Source organism: Mytilus edulis, chromosome 4, assembly GCF_963676685.1.
Source record: "Mytilus edulis chromosome 4, xbMytEdul2.2, whole genome shotgun sequence".
NCBI classification, from domain to species: Eukaryota; Metazoa; Mollusca; class Bivalvia; order Mytilida; family Mytilidae; genus Mytilus; species Mytilus edulis.
This window is the reverse complement of record NC_092347.1, coordinates 75,671,069-75,690,229: the sequence shown is the minus strand read 5'-3', so window position 1 is coordinate 75,690,229 and position 19,161 is coordinate 75,671,069. Positions and strand designations below refer to the sequence as shown.

General features: G+C 32.5%; 1 protein-coding gene across 1 annotated transcript in view; it reads right to left on the bottom strand.

The window, feature by feature from the left end:
* LOC139520542 (uncharacterized) overlaps nt 1-18,885 on the bottom strand; it is a 135,186-nt gene extending 116,301 nt beyond the window's left edge. The window contains exons 1-5 of the mRNA XM_071313272.1: nt 18,744-18,885; nt 14,161-14,231; nt 11,463-12,530; nt 9,319-9,413; nt 5,375-6,119 (exon numbers count right to left, since the gene is read on the bottom strand). Of these exons, the coding sequence (XP_071169373.1) occupies nt 5,375-6,119; nt 9,319-9,413; nt 11,463-12,530; nt 14,161-14,227 (1,975 nt within the window). The 5' untranslated portion in view covers nt 14,228-14,231; nt 18,744-18,885. The remainder of the gene's footprint in view (nt 1-5,374; nt 6,120-9,318; nt 9,414-11,462; nt 12,531-14,160; nt 14,232-18,743) is intronic.
* Between the last annotated feature and the right edge of the window lie 276 nt (nt 18,886-19,161).

Below are 19,161 nucleotides of genomic sequence, written 5' to 3'. Positions count from 1 at the left end.
AACGACAACCACGGAATAGTAGGCTCCTGACTTGAGACAGGCACATACAAAATGTGGCGGGGTTAGTAAACATGTTAGCGGGCACCTAACCTTCCCATAACCTATTAAACTGAGAAAATATATTTTTTATTAATCGGGAAAAGATAATTAAGGTCTTTCCTTTTTCTATAAGGAAAGACCTTACTGTATTTCTTCTGATTATTATTATTATTCTTTCCGCCAAACTTTAACGACATTTCCCAAAAAAAGTACGCGACATGTTAAAATGATATAAGGGACGACATCAAAAGTTCAATGCAGGATAAAAAAAAACTTAGTTCACATAGTTTTTTCACTGAACACCCCCCCCCCCCCCCCTCTTAATTTAATTTGGGAAAAATTGATTTACCAATAGGGATATATGTAAAAATCGATTTGACATATACAAAACTTGCAGAATTTTAACCCCCACCCCCACCTCCAAACTATTTGATTTAAGTTTTTTATCCTGCATCGATCTTTTGATGTCGTCCATAAGGTATCTAGTATCGGTTGACCTATCTTGTGGTGAGGGCACAAACCCGTAACATTTCCTTTATAGGGGTTATCTCCCCTAACACCGAAAACCTTGTTGTCATTCTATCTCCGTAACCATAATAGGTAGAAAAAAAACAAAGGGTGGAATTTGTTCAGACCCTGGTTCTTCGTTACATATGCATCGAAAAGATTCAACGACTCATTGGTAGGGTTATGCCCCTTCAAAAATTAACCGATGTCGGTTGGCCACTAAAACTCAGAAACCGTAAGTTGTAGCCACCTAGGATCTTCACCAATGATCATCAATTTACGTGACTAAGAGAATTGATCTAAAGTTAAAGGTCAAGGTCAAGACCTAGATTTTGACCTTATCTTGTTATCGGATTTACTCAATAGCCGTAAAAGATGGCTGATAAAATATAACGGAGAAAATGTGTGTCTTGTCCAGATCTACATTTGTTATGTGGGTTTAAAATTATTGGACCAACTATTATGGACCTAGGGCACGAAAACTGTTTTTCGGGTCCGTAATGATGATTTTTCAAAAGAGGTTAGAGATAGAAAAAAAATATGGAATCCAAAAATGTTCAGCATAATAAGATCTATAAAATTAGGTCAGAGGTCAAGGTCCCTAGCAACGACATAAAACACCTTAGCAACCACATATTTTTGAACTTAGAAGGCTATGAATAATATAAATATGAAATTTTTAATACTGGAAATGACATTTTTGTCCCTAGCAACGACATATAAGTCCTTAGCAATCACTTATTTTTTTAACTTGAAAGACTATGCATAGAACATATGACATTTTTAATACTGGAAGTAATATTTTTATCCTTAGGAATGATTTTTGTCCATAACAGCCATTTGTTATGAACATGAAAGTCCTTAGCAACCATATATTTTGAACTAAGAAGGCTATCAATAAAAGAAAAAAAGGAAAGACCTTTCAATTGTTCATGAACAATTGACTTTTTAATGTAATATGTTTTGTTTTTTTTACCGTTTTGATGCTCAGATTTTTATATTAAAATAAGGAGGTGTGTAGCAAAAATATCGCATCTCCTTTTTTTTAAGGAAGTTCGCTCAGTTTCAAAGTAATTAACTTTTCAAAACACTACTTTATATAGATTGGGGATTAATAACGGAATCCAAAGAGCAAAAAAAAATAAAGGTCACCATGCTTGTTTTCGAGATATTAGCCATTGAAATTTTGGCGGGAAAATATTCTCTCTTGACTTTTCATAGCTTTATCATTGACAAGTTGAAGTTCTCAAAAACGGTTAAAAAGTAATTAAAATTTTAAAAGACTTTAACAGATAGTTTATTATTATATATGTAAAAGATTTATAAAAAGAAAAATTGGGGTCACCGGGCAAATTTTTGCAAGGCATTCAAATTGATAAAACCAGAGGATTCCGAAAATCTGACAAAAAATCTAAAACATGACAAGCCAGCTCTCTTAATCGGGGTGATTGATTATGTAAAAATGAATGAATTATAGGCAACGATAAATCTTATGGGGAGATGGATCATATAAATATAATACAGTACACAACAAAAGATCAGTCTAAAAGGGTACAGCATCATACAAAAATGACAACAAATTTACAAATGTAACAATAAATAGTTCGGATAGCAGATATCCTTCATCAGTATGAGCACGATGTAAATGATTCAGGTCAATCTATTCTGATTTTTAAACTATAATTATCTTGATTTCTATACAATAAAAAAGGTGAAACAGTTTCAACAGAACATCATATGTAAAGACGCTAGTAAAATTTTTAAATTTCCCCAAAACGACTCAAAGAGATGCCTAAAATAAGAATAGTAACAAATTGAGATATAAACTGACACAACTCTAAAATTCTAAAATGACGTCAGTTAAAGGATGTATAATAATTCCTCTGACGTCTCAGTCTCGTTCAGTCTCGTTGAAATCTCATTCTTGAATTATTTCCAAAACATGTGATACAAGTAAAAATATCAATGAATTTAAAAAATATTATAATCAAACATAACTTTGTGAAAAATTGTGTATTTACAATGAACGGTTTTTGAGTAATCCGGTTTTCAAATTTTACAACCAATCAAGTCAAATTTAGCCAAAATTTTGAGAAAATGCGTGAGGGATACAAAAATTGATTTTACAAGAATCATGTTCATCCCATGTCATTTTGGTCTTTTCAAAGGAGTAGGTTTAGTAAGACCCCTTTTTGGCCTCAAAATATAGCAGTTTTAGAAAATTGTGAAAATGTAATCGTTTAAGATATTTATTGAAAAGAAGAATGCTTCTGCTACATAAATATGGGCTGTTTTTGACAAAACAATGCACATATATCGGATACTAGCATCATTAAGTCATGCTAAATTACTGAAATCTTCACAATTGTAGCATTTAAGTTATATTTTAGACGGTTTCCGTCTGAAATGAAAGTGGCCGCATTCGTGTTCATTCATAATATTGAAATGTAAGTTGTATTTGATGATAATACATAATATATATAAAGGTTGAGGGTGAACACGAATGCGGCCACTTTCATTTTTGACAAAAACCATCTGAAAAGTGACGATTTTTGGCATATTTGATATATTTTTCATCTTTAAGCTTGAATGGGGGCGTTTTAAATGACTTATTAAGTTAAAATCTTCCCCATTAACAAATTGAATCAATTGAAATAGACACTTAAAGAAAGTGTCTAAAATCTTTCGTTAGATGAACTTGAAAATTGAGGCCGAAATCAGCCCTTACCGGACCTACTCCTTTCTTAGATATGTATTTTTTCAATCATTTATAACAAAAAAGTTGAAATAATTTGCATTTTGTTCTTAAAACTGAGAAAAATCACAAAAATAGAAAATTGACAGCATGGTCAAAATATGATAAAACTTTCTTATATTAACACCTACCTATTGTTTTTTTTTCAGTAAAATGTATACAGATTGGTCCACTTTATCTTTATAGAAAGTATGAAAAAAAGTATAATTGCGGAACTCTGATTTTTTTAAGATAATAGCCCCAAAATAGGTAAAAATCGATGAAAAATGGGGAAATCATCAAAATTGGGCATTTTCGAAGGGCCGTAGCGGAAAAAGAAGTGCACCGCCATATGATTTTTTCTTCACTAATTATTTTGTTACAGTCTTATAAACCCAAAAATCAGGTTAAGAACAAATTTAAATTCTAGAAATGTTTGGCTCCTCAGAGGTGTACATCCTTAAAATGTTACAAAAACTGCGTGTAAATACATTCCCAATAAACAGCATTGATCGATATAAGCTGGCAAAATAAGTAAAACAGGGGCTGCGTATTTATCATCCCAAATAAAAAGCAGTGAGATAATGATAAAAAAAATAATAGTAAATTTTGGCTAAGGTTAAATAATTGGACGTGGATGTGTAGTTGTACATCCCTACCAAATGAAAAGAACCCTGGTATTTAAACTATTAAAATTCAAAATATCAAAAGAAATCCTTTAAACTGTTAGAGTCATCTTCGTCCTCTTCAAATATATATATCTGTCATGTGGCATTTTTTTTTTTTTTTTATCAAAAACCGTGCATTACAGAAATCCTTGCTTTAGCTTCCAACATGTCAGAAATCAATCAACTGACCCAAGTTCTCTCGCCAGATCAAAGCAGAATATGTTCACAAAAATTATCCATGAAAATAAATTAATGAGATATAAACAAGAAACCAAGATTTAAAGGATTTTTAACCCTACCGTACATAACGGTTATGGTCGTGTACTGCATGTGACAAATATTAGTCAAACAATGCTTCAAAAACAATCCATAATGGCAGGTCTACAAAGGGTACGCTGATTATGCTCCTAATGTGACAAAAATACGTTTGTGTTTTCACCACCCATCCAACTACCCTACACTACTGTACATTGGTCGGGTTTTAAGTCGTGCAACCAGATCAAAATTGTTTATCTTTTATAAAAGACTCTGGGACTTCATAATATGTAAGTTTTTCCTTTTTCTCCTATGTCTTTCATCAGAATAGTTATTTCTTCAATATGCAAAGCAAAATTTCATCCAAAAAGGAATAGTTTTAAAATTGCTATGTTTAGTAACATCAATCTTGACAGACGGATGTTGATACACACAAATCGACGAGTATGAAATTGAGAAAGGAAATGGGAAATGTGTCAAAGCGACAACAACCCGACATTAAAACAGACAACAACCGAAGTCCACCAATGGGTCTTCAATGTAGCGATAAAAACTAATTCACACAGTAAAACTCGATTTAAGAGAAGTCCGAGTCCGATGTCAGAATATGAAACAAAAGAAAATAAACAATATGACAATAATACATCGATAACAACAGACTACAAGCAGTTACTGACATGCCAGCTAATGACCTCGATTAAACTGATTGAAAGTTATGTCTACATCATATGCATATCCGGCACAATCCCTCCTGTTAGGGATTTAGTATTATAGCATCATGAACAAAACCCCTGTCCACTTTCGAAATTTTTAAAGGCAGCATAAAATCGAAAAATCAAGATTATAAGCAATATAGTAAATATATGCACGGTTAAAACTACCGTGTTTTATTGGCACTCTTTTAAAAGAGCAACTTTATTCAAAGGACTAATAAGGGTTTAATGGATATTATCTTAATTTATGAGTATTATTTCATATCGTAGCTTCCGTATAAATAGTGTGTGCTGCAAACAGATTTGAATTCTGTGTAATCAATCAAATTCTAACACATATGAAATAAATGAGTAATTTTACCTCCCAGAACCGATCACGCAATGAATCAATTTCGTTGTGTAGGTCTTGTTTTTTATCTTTTGTACCAATAAGTATATTTCTACTAAGATGTACTCACCTTCATCCTCTTCAAATGTAATGATAGCAGAATGACTGTCGTCATCATAATCCAAATCTTCAATTTCACCACCACCAGACTTTCGCTTGTTTTCAAAGAAAAATCTGATGGCATCTTCTGCAGTACCAGAAGGTATGTTAGAAACTTGTATCATCTTAATGTTCTGTCCAGGACTCTTAATGTTATTATGGTCCTGGTCTACAGGTGGATGCGGTATTTGTCCTCGTCCTGGTCGTGGCATTCCCATGTGACCCTGGTGTTGATATGGATTATTTGGTCCCATATGAGGTTGTGGATCCTGTCCACCTTTTGTATGATATTGATATCCATCATCTTGTGGATAAGGATAGTTTGGATGGACTGGGTATCCATGATAACCATGATAGAACTGTGGGTAATAAGGATAAGGCTGAACTGAGGGACCTGGAACATCATCTGGACTATTTTTCTCATTTAGATTTTCTTCAGGGGATTTAAAACAATGATCTAACCGTACTTCTGGTTGTGATAAGTGTCCTCCATATGGTTGTGGCTGATATGGATGAGTGTAAGGATATCCTGGTCCTGGGTATAGTCCATATTGCTGCTGACCTTGATCACCTTTTAGTTGCTGTTGAAAAGTTGGTCCTGGAATTGGCATAATTTCAACAGGAAATATGTCATCATAAGTTGGTGGTTTGTTTGTTGCTCCCTCTGGTTGGTTTGTTGCTCCTGCTATCTCAATAGAGTCCCCAGAACTTTCTTCCTATAACATATACAGTTACGTTGCAATAATTGCACTGATTAAAAAGAATATATGGATCTTCATGATTTCGCAATAAAACTGCTTAATAATATAACGGAATTTTAATATTCAAAGGAGGCTGACCGCCTTAATTCTAGTGCAACATTCAATACGTTTAAATAACCTTCAAATTTCAATATATTAGTTAAACGATTGATTGGCTAAAATTGTACACACAAGCTTAAACTCCGTGTGTCTGATTGAAATATACGTCTATATTCTCGCAGAAGCATTATATGGAAATAACAGTATTGTTTTGAAGATTTATTGGCATCAATTTTTGATTTGATGGTCACAGGTATCGCTTTACCGGACAAGTGATACTTAAATTGAGAATGGAAATTTGGAATGTGTCAATGAAACAACCACCCGACCTAAAAGTAGACAATAGCCGAAGCCACCAATGGGTCCTCAAGGTAGCGAGAAACTCCCGCACCAAGAGGCGTGTTTCAGCTGGTCCCTGAACCATAACGTATACTAGTTCATCCTAGTATATTTAGTTCCATGTTTTAATCACTTTATCAGGCACTTTAAGATAAGATAAACGGATGAAGATACTTTTGAAATGATTAAATATCAACATGCAAACTTATGCTTCAGATTACGTTTTTATTATGTCCTGATAAACATTTCACTTTATTCTCTTCAATTCGCCATAACTCAATGGAGGTTTTCATCAATGAGACAGAACCCAATTTCACAGAAAACTTATCAAAACTCAACCACTTATAAAAAAGTTATAAGGGTCTACATTTACACAGCAACCAAAGAAATTATATACCTTTATGTACATTGTGATGTTATCACAAATTAAAATAAATAAATAATTAACTAACGTCTGCAAAAAAAAACAGTTTTAACATTATCTGAAATTGTTCATACAATAAGTTATGTCTGTATATCAGATATGTTTTCAATCTTACCACATGTAGAATTGAGAAGTAGATGGCAAATGTGTTAAAGAGACCAACACCTCAAAGTCACCAATAGGTTTTTGAAATAGCGAAAAAAAATGCTGCAACAGGAGGCGGGTTTCAGCTAGCCCCTAAACCATAATGTATACTACATGTAGTTCATCAAAACGGACAGCACGAAAACATATATAAATGATTCAAAATTTTATTAAAAACACACAACTTCAAGACTAACAAAGGTTAGAAGATCATAACTTGGGAGGTGTGGTTAAATTTTTTTTTGTGAAATTTCAACCTTCCTCTATACCTCTAGCCAATGTGGCATAAAAAACACACATTGATACTTAGAGAAAACTCAGTTTTAAAGAAGTCCGAGGAGTCCGATGTTATAATAGGTAACAAAAGAAACTAAGCAAAATAACAATAATCAATATAACTAAACATTTTATTTCTGAAGCATATACCCTATACAAGAATTGATTTTAATATCGAAATAAATGCTATTTGTAATGTCTAGGCAACAATATCGTCGCAATATCCCTTCTGTTGAGAAGCTTGTTAAGGTTTGAGGTGAAATTCGACATTGTTTTGCTTTGTGTAGAATACTGCCATAAAAGAAGGGATGTGAAATACCTTAATATATAAGATGTGTGCGCGTTGATTTATTTTTTATTTTTATGAAAATTCAATGCTTGCACTGATGATAAAATAAGTTAAAGCTATGACAAGTTTGCGATATTGAAAACCCTAATATAATTTTTCAGTAATACAGAGATTTCTTTCGTTAAAATCAAATATGAAGTACATGATTTCAAAAGGATACTCTTTGCTGTCTCGTTATTTAGGAAAGGTTATCATAGAATATAAATGCAATTGAACATTTCCCAATTTTAATAAATGGGTAGGTATATATAAAAAAAAATGGCGTATGATTGCCAATAAGACAACTCTCCACAAGAGATCAAAATGACACAGAAATTAACAACTAGAGGTCACCGTATGGCCTTCAACAATGATCAAAGCCTATACCACATAGTCAGCTATAAAAGGCTCCGAAATGACAATGTAAAACAATTCAACGAGAAAACTAACGGCCTTATTTATATAAACAAGAATGTGTCCATAGTACACGTATGCCCCACTCGCACTATCATTTTCTATGTTCAGTGGACCGTAAAATTGGGGTCAAAACTTTAATTTGGAAATAAAATTAGAAAGATCATATCATAGGAAACATGTGTACTAAGTTTCAAGTTGATGTAACTTTAACTTCATCAAAAACTACCTTGACCAAAAACTTTAACCTGAACTTCGCACTATCATTTTCTATGATCAGTGGACCATGAAATTGGGGTCAAAACTATAATTTGGCATTAAAATTAGAAAGATCATATTATAGGAAACAAGTGTACTAAGTTTCAAGTTGATTGGACTTCAACTTTAACCTGAAGCGGACGGACGAACGGAGGCACAGACGGACGGACGGACGGACGAACGGAGGCACAGACGGACGGACGGACGGACGGACGAACGAACGAACGGAGGCACAGACGGACGGACGGACGGACGAACGAACGGAGGCACAGACCAGAAAACATAATGCCTCTCTACTATCGTAGGTGGGGCATAAAAATGAATGAATAACAAATATGGACTTGTTTGTTTGCTTTTTGGCCTTGAATGTGTGTTCCTAATATTTTATTAACTGTGCATTTGCATTCAGATATCGCAAATCAAATTTATTCGTTTATAGTGTATTAATGAACGTTTTTTGATTGAGTTAAGCCTGCCAATTGATATTTTACCGTGTGTTTTTCTATGTTGTGATGTTATGCTTTTGTTTCAGAAAAAAGGAGAAGGTTTGGATCCATTAAAACGTTTAATCCCGCTGCAAATGTTTGCACCTGTCCTTAGTCAGGAATCTGTCAGATGTACAGTAGTTGTCGTTTGTTTATGTAATATTTACGTGTTTCTCTTTTCTCGTTTTTTTATTTTATATATATTAGACCGTTGGTTTTCTCGTTTGAATGGTTTCACACTAGTAATTTTGGGGCCCTTTATAGCTTGTTGTTTTGTGTGAGCCAAGGCTCCGTGTTGAAGGCCGTACATTGACCTATAATTGTTTACTTTTTTAAAATTGTTATTTGGATGGAGAGTTTTCTCATTGGCACTCACACCACATCTTCCTATATCTATGTAACGCATTTTTTTTATCAACAATAGCTCAAATAGTATTTTGGACTTACCACCTGAAACCTGTCATGTGGAATATCATAAGGTCTCAAAAGACAGTTATCATCTGCTACCTGCATTATCATCTGTTCATTACAGTTTTCATTCTCTGTAAAGAATACAAATAGATGAGGATCAGAACACCAATTTAGAGGAACTAACTATAGGGAAAACAGTACTATAACATTTTCCCAGCATTAGGTTGGCCTTTTGTGTACCCAAGACAGGTGAAGGAAGTCAACTTAGGAACGCTGTGATTGGATGTAAGGATACAATATATATTTTTTTTATTTATCTATCTTATGAATAACTGCAGTGTGTATATTTACAAAATAAATTTTAAAACGTATTCAAATATTTTCTAGAGAATTATTCGAAAAGGCTTCCAAAATTTCATAAATTTGGTGTAAAATGACGATGGGCCTGGATAACATAAACAAGCTCCGTTTGAAATTGGTCATGATACTGTTTGGCTTCAATTTTTCAAATAGAGTAATAAAGTACTAACAACACACATAACTGTTTTATCCAGGTTTTTATTATAAAAAGTAGTAAATTTAGAAAATGTTAGTACTGTCGCCTATGGCAAAATAAATAGTACCGTTTTCCCTAATAATAAATCTAGCATAAACAGTAGTAGTAATCCTTTTCTAGATTTGGACATTTCAATTTCTAAAGGGAAACTCCATTGTAACATTTAGCACAACAGCATCATTTTTCATTTTTCATTTTCTATAATCTGTTTTCTGTTTTGTACGGCGATGTTCCATTTATTTCATCATAAGGTGTCTTTATATCGCAGCTAGATTTGATAAGTAAATGTGGCTGTACCTAAATTTTACGGTAACATTGTACTTATCCATGTCAGCTCATCGAACCTTTAAACAAACTTACTTATTTGAATAATGTTGTATCAATAGCTTTGAATACTGTTTTCATTGGCACTAATATCGATTTACCCATCAACAAATTACAACATAACTAAATGTGTATTCGTTTCGAATGTTTTCTTTTATGTATATATAAACATACACGTTCATTTTTTATATGTAGATTGCTTTAACTATATTTAATATTTATTATAAGGTGAAATCCTAACTATCTTACAATTTTATCATTGCACAAGTCATGTCTTCTTTGGCTGTCTATGGCGTTAAAACACTCAATTCCTGGGATGTGGTTTAGTTGATTTTAGTCTCTGATGCGTGATATTTTATAATAAATTGATTTTGACTTTTAACTAGCTCTCAGCTTAATATGATCTTTTTGACACAATTTGTAATGCAGTTTTTTGTTATTCAATTTTAACTAATTTAGTGTTATATCTCGTCTCATTATAATATGTACCACCTTTGATAAGCATTTAGTTTGATGATTGATTTTCACTTCTTTTCTCGTACTATGAATAACAAAATAGTTTATTTTGTAAGAAATATTTGCGTTCTCCTTACAACAAAATTATTATACTTAAATTTACCGGTGTACGTTATTTTGATTAACGCCATATTTTTCAAGGTTATACATTTTGTAGTTGTCGTTTTGACATTGTTCTATATTTCACTTTTTATTCATATGTTTGAGTTATCTCATTCATTTGAAAAGGTAAAAAAACATATATATTAATGTGAACATACAAAAAATTGGTTCTGTAAATAATATATGAATGTGTCCCTTTTTTAAAACTTTCAATATTTATGAAAAGAAGGAGTAGTTGTATATATTCCATTAGCATCCATTAACATATCAGATGACATCATCTAGAAGTTTGTCGTTGTATTTTATGATTGTTTTTGAATTTTTGAATTTGCCTGTATTTCTGTTAATTTTTACTATTACAATTGGTGAACACTAATTGTTGTCAATTACTCATTGTAGAACTTGTATTTTGTTTCAATTAAACAATTAATATTCTGGACTCCAGTCTTTGCTCCTTTCTAATATAATTCACAAACAAAAAACAGGTTCATATTCTGGACGCCAGTCTTTGCGCCTTTCTAATATAATTCACAAACAAGAAACACCTATTGGTGACCTTCTGCTGTTGTCTGTTCTATGGTCGGGTTGTTGTTTCTTTGACACATTCCCCATTTCCATTCTCAATTTTAAATCTTCTGAAACGGTCAAAACTTAATTTAAGTATGGATAGAAGTAAACATACCAACACCATTGTAGAATAACTTCTCCTGCTGTAGAAGATGCAACATAAGACTCTTAGTTCCCGCAATATTTACACTTGAATTGGTTGTCTCAAGAAAAAGCAACTTTTTGTTTTGTTTCCTTGTTATATCAACAAAGATACTGCTATTGCAAAAGTTATCTTCATTTTGAGATGTTTTGGAAAACCCTGTTGCCAAAAAGTTTTCGTAAATAACTGCTTTAACGGTATCTGTGTTAATTTTTGTTTTACTAAAAAGGTAGAGATGAGTACTATCAACTGACCAAACGACTTGGAGCTGTTTCTTTTGAAGAGTGTTTTTGAAAAGTTCGGAAGCCTCTTTAAACATCAAAAGTTTCAGGATCAGTGGGTCAAAGTGTAACGTCTCGCTTAACAATTCTGATAACAACTTATGTACTTCTTTTTCAGCTTTGTTAATAGTGATATCTCTACCTTTTAAATAAACACTCGAATTGTCTTCTTGTAGACGGATGACTACATCATTAAATGTTCTACCAATAGTTTCAGCAATTCCAAAACACTTTATAGCTTCACTTTTCCACTTATCATCCAGTTTTACTACTTTTTTGGCAGTTACTCGATGGATCTCGTCAATCTTTTTACATATGTAAGACTTCATCTTTTCAAATCCAACAATGAATATATTGGTTTCGTCTCGCATAAGTGCGATGCTTTTCTCTTTTAATTCGTGTCTAAACAGCTCTTCGACTAAGCTTGAGGTAAACTTGAGTCTTTGAATAGGTTTCATAACAATTTCATCAGTTTCTCTAGCTAAAGCGCTTTCAATTTCAGTAACAATATCTTCATCTTCTACCGACTTTAACTTTATTTCCAAAAGTTCTTTTGTCGAGTTAATGCTATCCACTGTTGAAATATCCAAACTGCGTATAACATTCTGTACTATTGAGAAATGATGTGTCATTAAAAACTGGATTTTTATTGGATCAAGGTACCCGGAAGGGTTCTCCAAAACTTTGTCTTGGGAGCATAATTTGATACGAAAGTTTTTCCATTGAGGTATCCAAGTAAAATCATTTTCATTCGTCGAATCTATAAAATTGAATAATTCGATAACGTGCTTAATCTACGTCATGGAAGTTTTGCTTCTATAGAATAAATGATTCTGTGATAACATGCTATCTGATTAAAAAATGGCTATAGTTGTTAATTTCTGGGTCATTTGGTCTCTTGTGGAGAGTTGTCTCATTGGCAATCATACCGCATCTTCTTTTTTATATACTAGTATCTTAAATAATTCTGACATTTTAATATGTTGCTTTGATTAAATCATTTGCTGCTCCGGTTTATTTATTTTTATTTTGTTTTACAATGCACAAAAATATCATGAAATGACCAACGATATAGTACCAAATCGTTTAACATGCATAATGTTTTGATAAAAAAAAAGTCATTGATCTGGGTCGACTTATGTATAAACTTTGTTTCAAGTTGGTATTTGGTAATGATTGGATTTATCAATTATACACACTCCCTTTAACAATAAATACAAGAGGCTACCAACAGGCTGAATCGCTCACTTTGTTATATATGTATATGTGCAATTTTGATATTTAATTTCCCCTGTGTTTACAATCAGTCATAAATACCATAAGGATTATTCAGGTAAAGTTTGGTAACTTTTTTGCTCAAAAATTTCTGAAGAATCTAAAAGTTTACGACGATAGACATACGGAACAACGACTAGTTATCGCAAACGCTCATATGTCTTTATGTATCAATATGCAAGCTTCTTCTCATCGCTGCGTATCTTTAAAATAAAATACCGAAAACTAAACCGTTAATGATTCTCGTAAATAAGTCCCAAATTTATCGTCAGTAGTACGTGCCGTCTAATTTTGAATGACGTCAATGTGAACATGTGACGGGACAAATATATCTATCGATCTGTTTATTTTGATTATTACTAGAAAGACAATCATATAAAATTAGATGCAGCAAGAGGGTTAACAGAAGCATTCAATTCTTGCATAACTTTTTCAATTTGCTTAAATCGTAATGAATTAATATAACTGAAATATTTACAACTGCGAAAATCATTCGGATATTCGCTGTATCAACACTTCATGCCTGTATTCCTTGTTATCTAGTTCGCGAATTACTGCTAAACTGTGTTTGAGTGTAGCGTCATTCAAGCGTATTCCAGTTTATATTTATATTTCGTATTAAGGTTTCTTTTATAATTTGTTTTTGTATCCATATGACCATCTCCGCAATTCTACAAGGTTTTTATTTTGAATTTTCTTATTTTGTTTTTGTAACTTCTTTTTTATTTCAGGAAATTTTGCCCACAATGTATATAGATTAATGTAATTTTATAGCGTTTAAAATATATCTTAGAACCCCAGCAAAGAATGACATGTACACATGATTTGATTTGACGTAGTCGTTTCAGGTGTCATAGGGGACATATTAGCGCTAAAAGTTTTTGGAACGTTCTGGCGTGTTAAGTAAAGTGAACACTTTTTAAAAGGGATTAAAAATTCTCTGACATGTTCACGTGTATACGTTAGAACAAATGAAATCTTAAACCTTCATAGATCTATTATGCATTGATATTGAAAAAGACCATTTATAAACATGTTAATTTAAATGTCAGGCACACCCGCCTATAAGGCAGGCATATGCAGTTCTAATGAGTATGAGTTAACTTTTGTCTTACCAATCTGGGGGATCCAATTTTCCCAATCCGTGCCACATGCATCACTGTCTGTGACAGATCCTGACATTATCCTTTTATTGAAAAAAAGTAACTAAATTTATTTTATTGCATGATTTATGTAGCAGAAGAATTGATAATTGAGCAATTCATACTAACACTATACATTTTGTAAATTGAATATTTCATCTTGTAGGTTTTACCTTTTTATACTAGTCTTCACATTTGGTGTATGTTATTTGTGAACAGATACATATTGGAATACAGTGCACATTATATCAACGGGAAAGCTTTCTTTCAAGCTTTCATAATTGACTTGAAATTATTATTCCTCACAAACCAATCCCTGAAGAGATTGTTCATAGTTCCCTCATATTTTTTTATACTCAAACGGTCGGATTCAGAAAAGTTGAAAAACATACTGCAAATCGATAAAAAGCCTATACAAGAGTATTTGAAATAATATCATCAATTTAAAACAATTTCTATAGAATAAATATATTATTTTTCAACTACATATATTGCTGTTCAAAATTGTTTTCTTTCAAATGTTTGAATGAGCATCGAAGGACATCTTTAACCATAAATTGTTTTTTTTCCCATTAATACTCATATTTGACAAAATGTCAAAATTACAATTTTCAGCAATCTTTAAAATAAAAAAAAGAGATGTTCAAAAAGTACCAAAGGGACATCCAAACTCATAAGTCTAAATAAACTGAGATGTTCAAAAAGTACCAAAGGGACATCAAAACTCATAAGTCTAAATAAACTGACAACACCATTACTAGAAAAAAAAACAATTAGACAAACAACAGTACACAAACACTACATAACAAACTAGAAACTGAGCAACCAGAACCCCACCTACAACTGGGGGTGATCTCAGGTGCTTTAGAAGGGTAAGCAGATCCTGCTCTACATGTGGCACTCGTTGTGTTGCTAATATTAGTACAAAGATGGTAATATTTCTAATTCGATAGGTCACATTCTGGAAAAAGGGACGGGATTGTTTTCACGACCGCAATCATCTGTGAAACGGTCGACCAACTTGTGGTGACGTCCGTAAAATTTACGAAGGGATGATTTCTACTTAACCTCTTGTAACTCTAAGCTCAATGGCTTCATTGTGAGCAGCAATCATCTAGCAAGAAAATCATGATAGGAAATACAAGCCCTGGAATATTAATCAAAGGGTAGACATATAATCAAAAAGCAGGCACAGCTGAAATGTTGCTACATAGAAATGGAAAGTTCACAATTGGGATGCTTAAATCAAAAGTTCGGAATACGATAAAATTATGTCAATCCCTTATATTTATAACTACATATATAAATCTATGAGTAATTTGAAAAAAAGGCCTTTAAAAAACTGTTGCAGGTTTTACTTTTTTTCATTTATAAATTGATGCAAGGAGCTTGTCACATTTCTGATAATAAATTAATTGAATTAAATCATCTACTGGTTTGCCGAATTTCTTTTGGTCTTTATACATGTTTTGTTTTGTTTGATAAGGTTTGATGCAAAAAGCCAGAAATGTTTATTTCGTGTTCTTCAAACTTTAAAACGTTTCTTTCGGTGTTTTTAAACGACCTACTGATTATACAACATTAATTAATCATAAATTCATGCTAGTATTCGGTTATTTAATACTTTGACTCATTTTTCTTGCCCTTTAAGCTGCACTGTAATTTCACGTTCATAATATGTGCCCGCTTTAACTATTGCTTACAAGTGTTCCTCTGAAGATAATTCCTGAACAGGCGTTGTGTGCACTATTATCAAGATAGGTCTTACGATGGTTATGATAGTAATGAAATGAAGCTAGCATTATCCTTCATGTTCACTCTCCGTTATTTTGATTATGTCTTCTCGCTAAACAAACCAAAGATTGGTGACGTGCTTAATGCATCTATCCCATCGAACTTGAAATAGGGGATACAACAGATGTAGTTAAGTCCGTCTCGTATCGTGGCTTACATCTAGCATGACACGGGTTATGTTCTTCTCATATATGTTATGATGGTATGATACTAAACCCCAAACGGGAAGGATTGTGCCTGATGTTCATATGATGAAATCATAATCTTTCAGTCAGTTTAATTGAAGTCTGGAGCTGGCATGTCAGTTAACTGCTAGTAGTCTGTTGTTATTTATGTATTATTGTCATTTTGTTTATTTTCTTTGGTTACATCTTCTGACATCAGACTCGGACTTCTCTTGAACTGAATTTTAATGTGCGTATTGTTATGCGTTTACTTTTCTACATTGGCTAGAGGTATAGGGGGATGGTTGAGATCTCACAAACATGTTTAACCCCGCCGCATTTGTGCGCCTGTCCCAAGTCAGGAGCCTCTGGCCTTTGTTAGTCTTGTATTATTTTAATTTTAGTTTCTTGTGTACAATTTGGAAATTAGTATGGCGTTCATTATCACTGAACTAGTATATATTTGTTTAGGGGCCAGTTGAAGGACGCCTCCGGGTGCAGGAATTTCTCGCTACATTGAAGACCTGTTGGTGACCTTCTACTGTTGTTTTTTCTATGGTCGGGTTGTTGTCTCTTTGGCACATTCCCCATTTCCATTCTCAATTTTATTAACCATGAAAGAATTGTCGCTTCAGACCAAAAGCGATGATTTTAGCTTAACCAAATTTAAACTTATCATTTTTATGTAGCAATATCCCAGTGGCGCCTGAATATGGGGTATATATATAATTATATACCACGCAGTTGATATTCCAGGACTTATATTTCCTATCATGATTTTCACGATAGAGGGTTGTTGCTCACATTGAAGCTTTAAAACCAAGAGTTTCACGTCATTCCTTCCAACAATTAAACGATCGCCATCACGTGTTGGTTGACCGTTATGTAATCGTAATCTGTTACAATAGTCAGATTTTAAAGTTGTTAAATATTAACGAATGACCAAAATTCGCCATTTCCTACCCTTAAATATATATCCACTACGTAAATGTATAAGTTTTCATGTGGAACTTTTCCGAAGTCCTTTATAAATTTTGTCCAGTGAATGAAGTTTTAAACAATAGTTTTAATGAATTCGCATTGTAGTATATATGGGTGTTTTTCAATAAAAACGTACTTTCTTGTCCCAGCCACTTAAAAAAAATGTGTTTGATCTTTGCAAGTAATTTTTTGTGCAGTCAGTACATTGAATTAGATATAACATTTTTAAGCAAAAAAACAGTTTATTTTTTAGAGGGATTGATAAGATATTGATTCCTGAATGGTCCAAAACAACCAAAATGGCATGTCCCTAGACCGCCTGTTCAACATTCATACTCTCAAATATCGTAAAAAAATGTATAAATAAATATTAATTTGACTTAATATAAGTTCTTTAATAATCCAAAAGTATGTTTAGAGCCAACATATTTTAATAAACAGCTTTTAACATAGGATTTTTTTATTTTAGAAGGTGTGTCCCTAACACAATGTCCACTACGAAACGAAGTCATTAAAACTTGCTTATAAACAGTTTTATAAAATCAATGTAATTTTTTGTTTGCAAGAGATATAAACATTAGGGTCTAACAAAAGAAGTGATGCTTTTATAACGGCAATTAAACTGTTGGTAAGAAAAATTGAGCACATCAAATGGACCAGAGTGATACCGTATTTTTGTAAATGTCCACTACGAAACGGGTAAAATCTCCTTCAGTAACTGGTTTTCAAAATTATGAAAAAAATATCAGTGTACAGCTTAATAACGCTTTGATGAATACAGTCAGTCTTGTTACTATTGCAATATTAGGGTTGTGAGAAAAAAATAAAACATGTGAATATGTCCCCCACGAAACGGTCCCCTACGAAACAAGTTTGGGAGAAAAACGTATTGTAGTGGACACTACCACTACCATGCAGTCTTTTTTTACTCTTTTTTCAATTATATTCGTGCAAAGCAAATAACAAAGGTAGTTTCATGTAATTTTTATTATGTTTTTATTAACATAGAATAGGGTTGATGTCAACTACAAAACTTTTTGTCCACTACGAAACGGTTTTGTCAACTATGAAACTCATCAAAATGTCCACTACGTAACATGAGTTGTACCTTCATATGTGAAGTACTGTCTAATCTTTATCGATAAAAAATGGTTCTCCAATTCAGAAAAAAATGAGATTTTCTAGTATATAAAGTAAACAAACTGGAATGTCTATAGTAAACATTTAAAATTGCAAAAATATGTGTGTTTAGAAGCAGCTTCGTTTTTGTCCCCTACGAAACAGTACACAAATTATGAAAATAATATAATTTTAAAGAGTATTTAAGATTGCACTTTTTGTTTACAAACAAGTCTATAATAGATGCATTCAAAATAACTCTTGAAAATAAAATTTAGACTAGTTGATTTTCCATTTGTTTTAGGTCTGAAAGGAACGCTTTTATTGAAAAACGCCCATATATCTAAATCGAAAGTACTTTTTTCTAAAATTACTGTTCTATCTGCTCTCATTTGTAATTGTCGTCTGGTCTTTTTCTAGTGAAAAAATATATCAACAATAGAATATAATCAAATGACCAATCACTTAAAACATTTAGAATTCATAAAACTTATTTACCTGCGTTTACGACAGGAAAGGGACGTAACTGTTAAAGTTTAACTAACAATCCAATTTAAGTTCAAGTTTAAACTAAATATTCTGTATTCCTTTCTCTAATTGTCAAAACGTGCGTCTGGCGTACACAATTTAAATCCTGTTATCTTTGAAGAGTCTTTTTCTCATTGAATTTTTTTTTTATCAAAGGGATCTTTGTGTCAATCACTTAGATTCGTGGAAAATGAATATGTTATTATTTTTTTCCAAGGTAGACGTCACAACTATAACCCTTAATGTCAAGGGCATAAGATACGATTCGACAACATGATTTATCTTTGCTTTTGTTTTCAAATATATAAGCCAAATTTAAATATCAAAACTACCGAACTCAGAGGAAAATTCGAAACAGAAAGACCCTAAGCAAATGACAAAGGCCGTG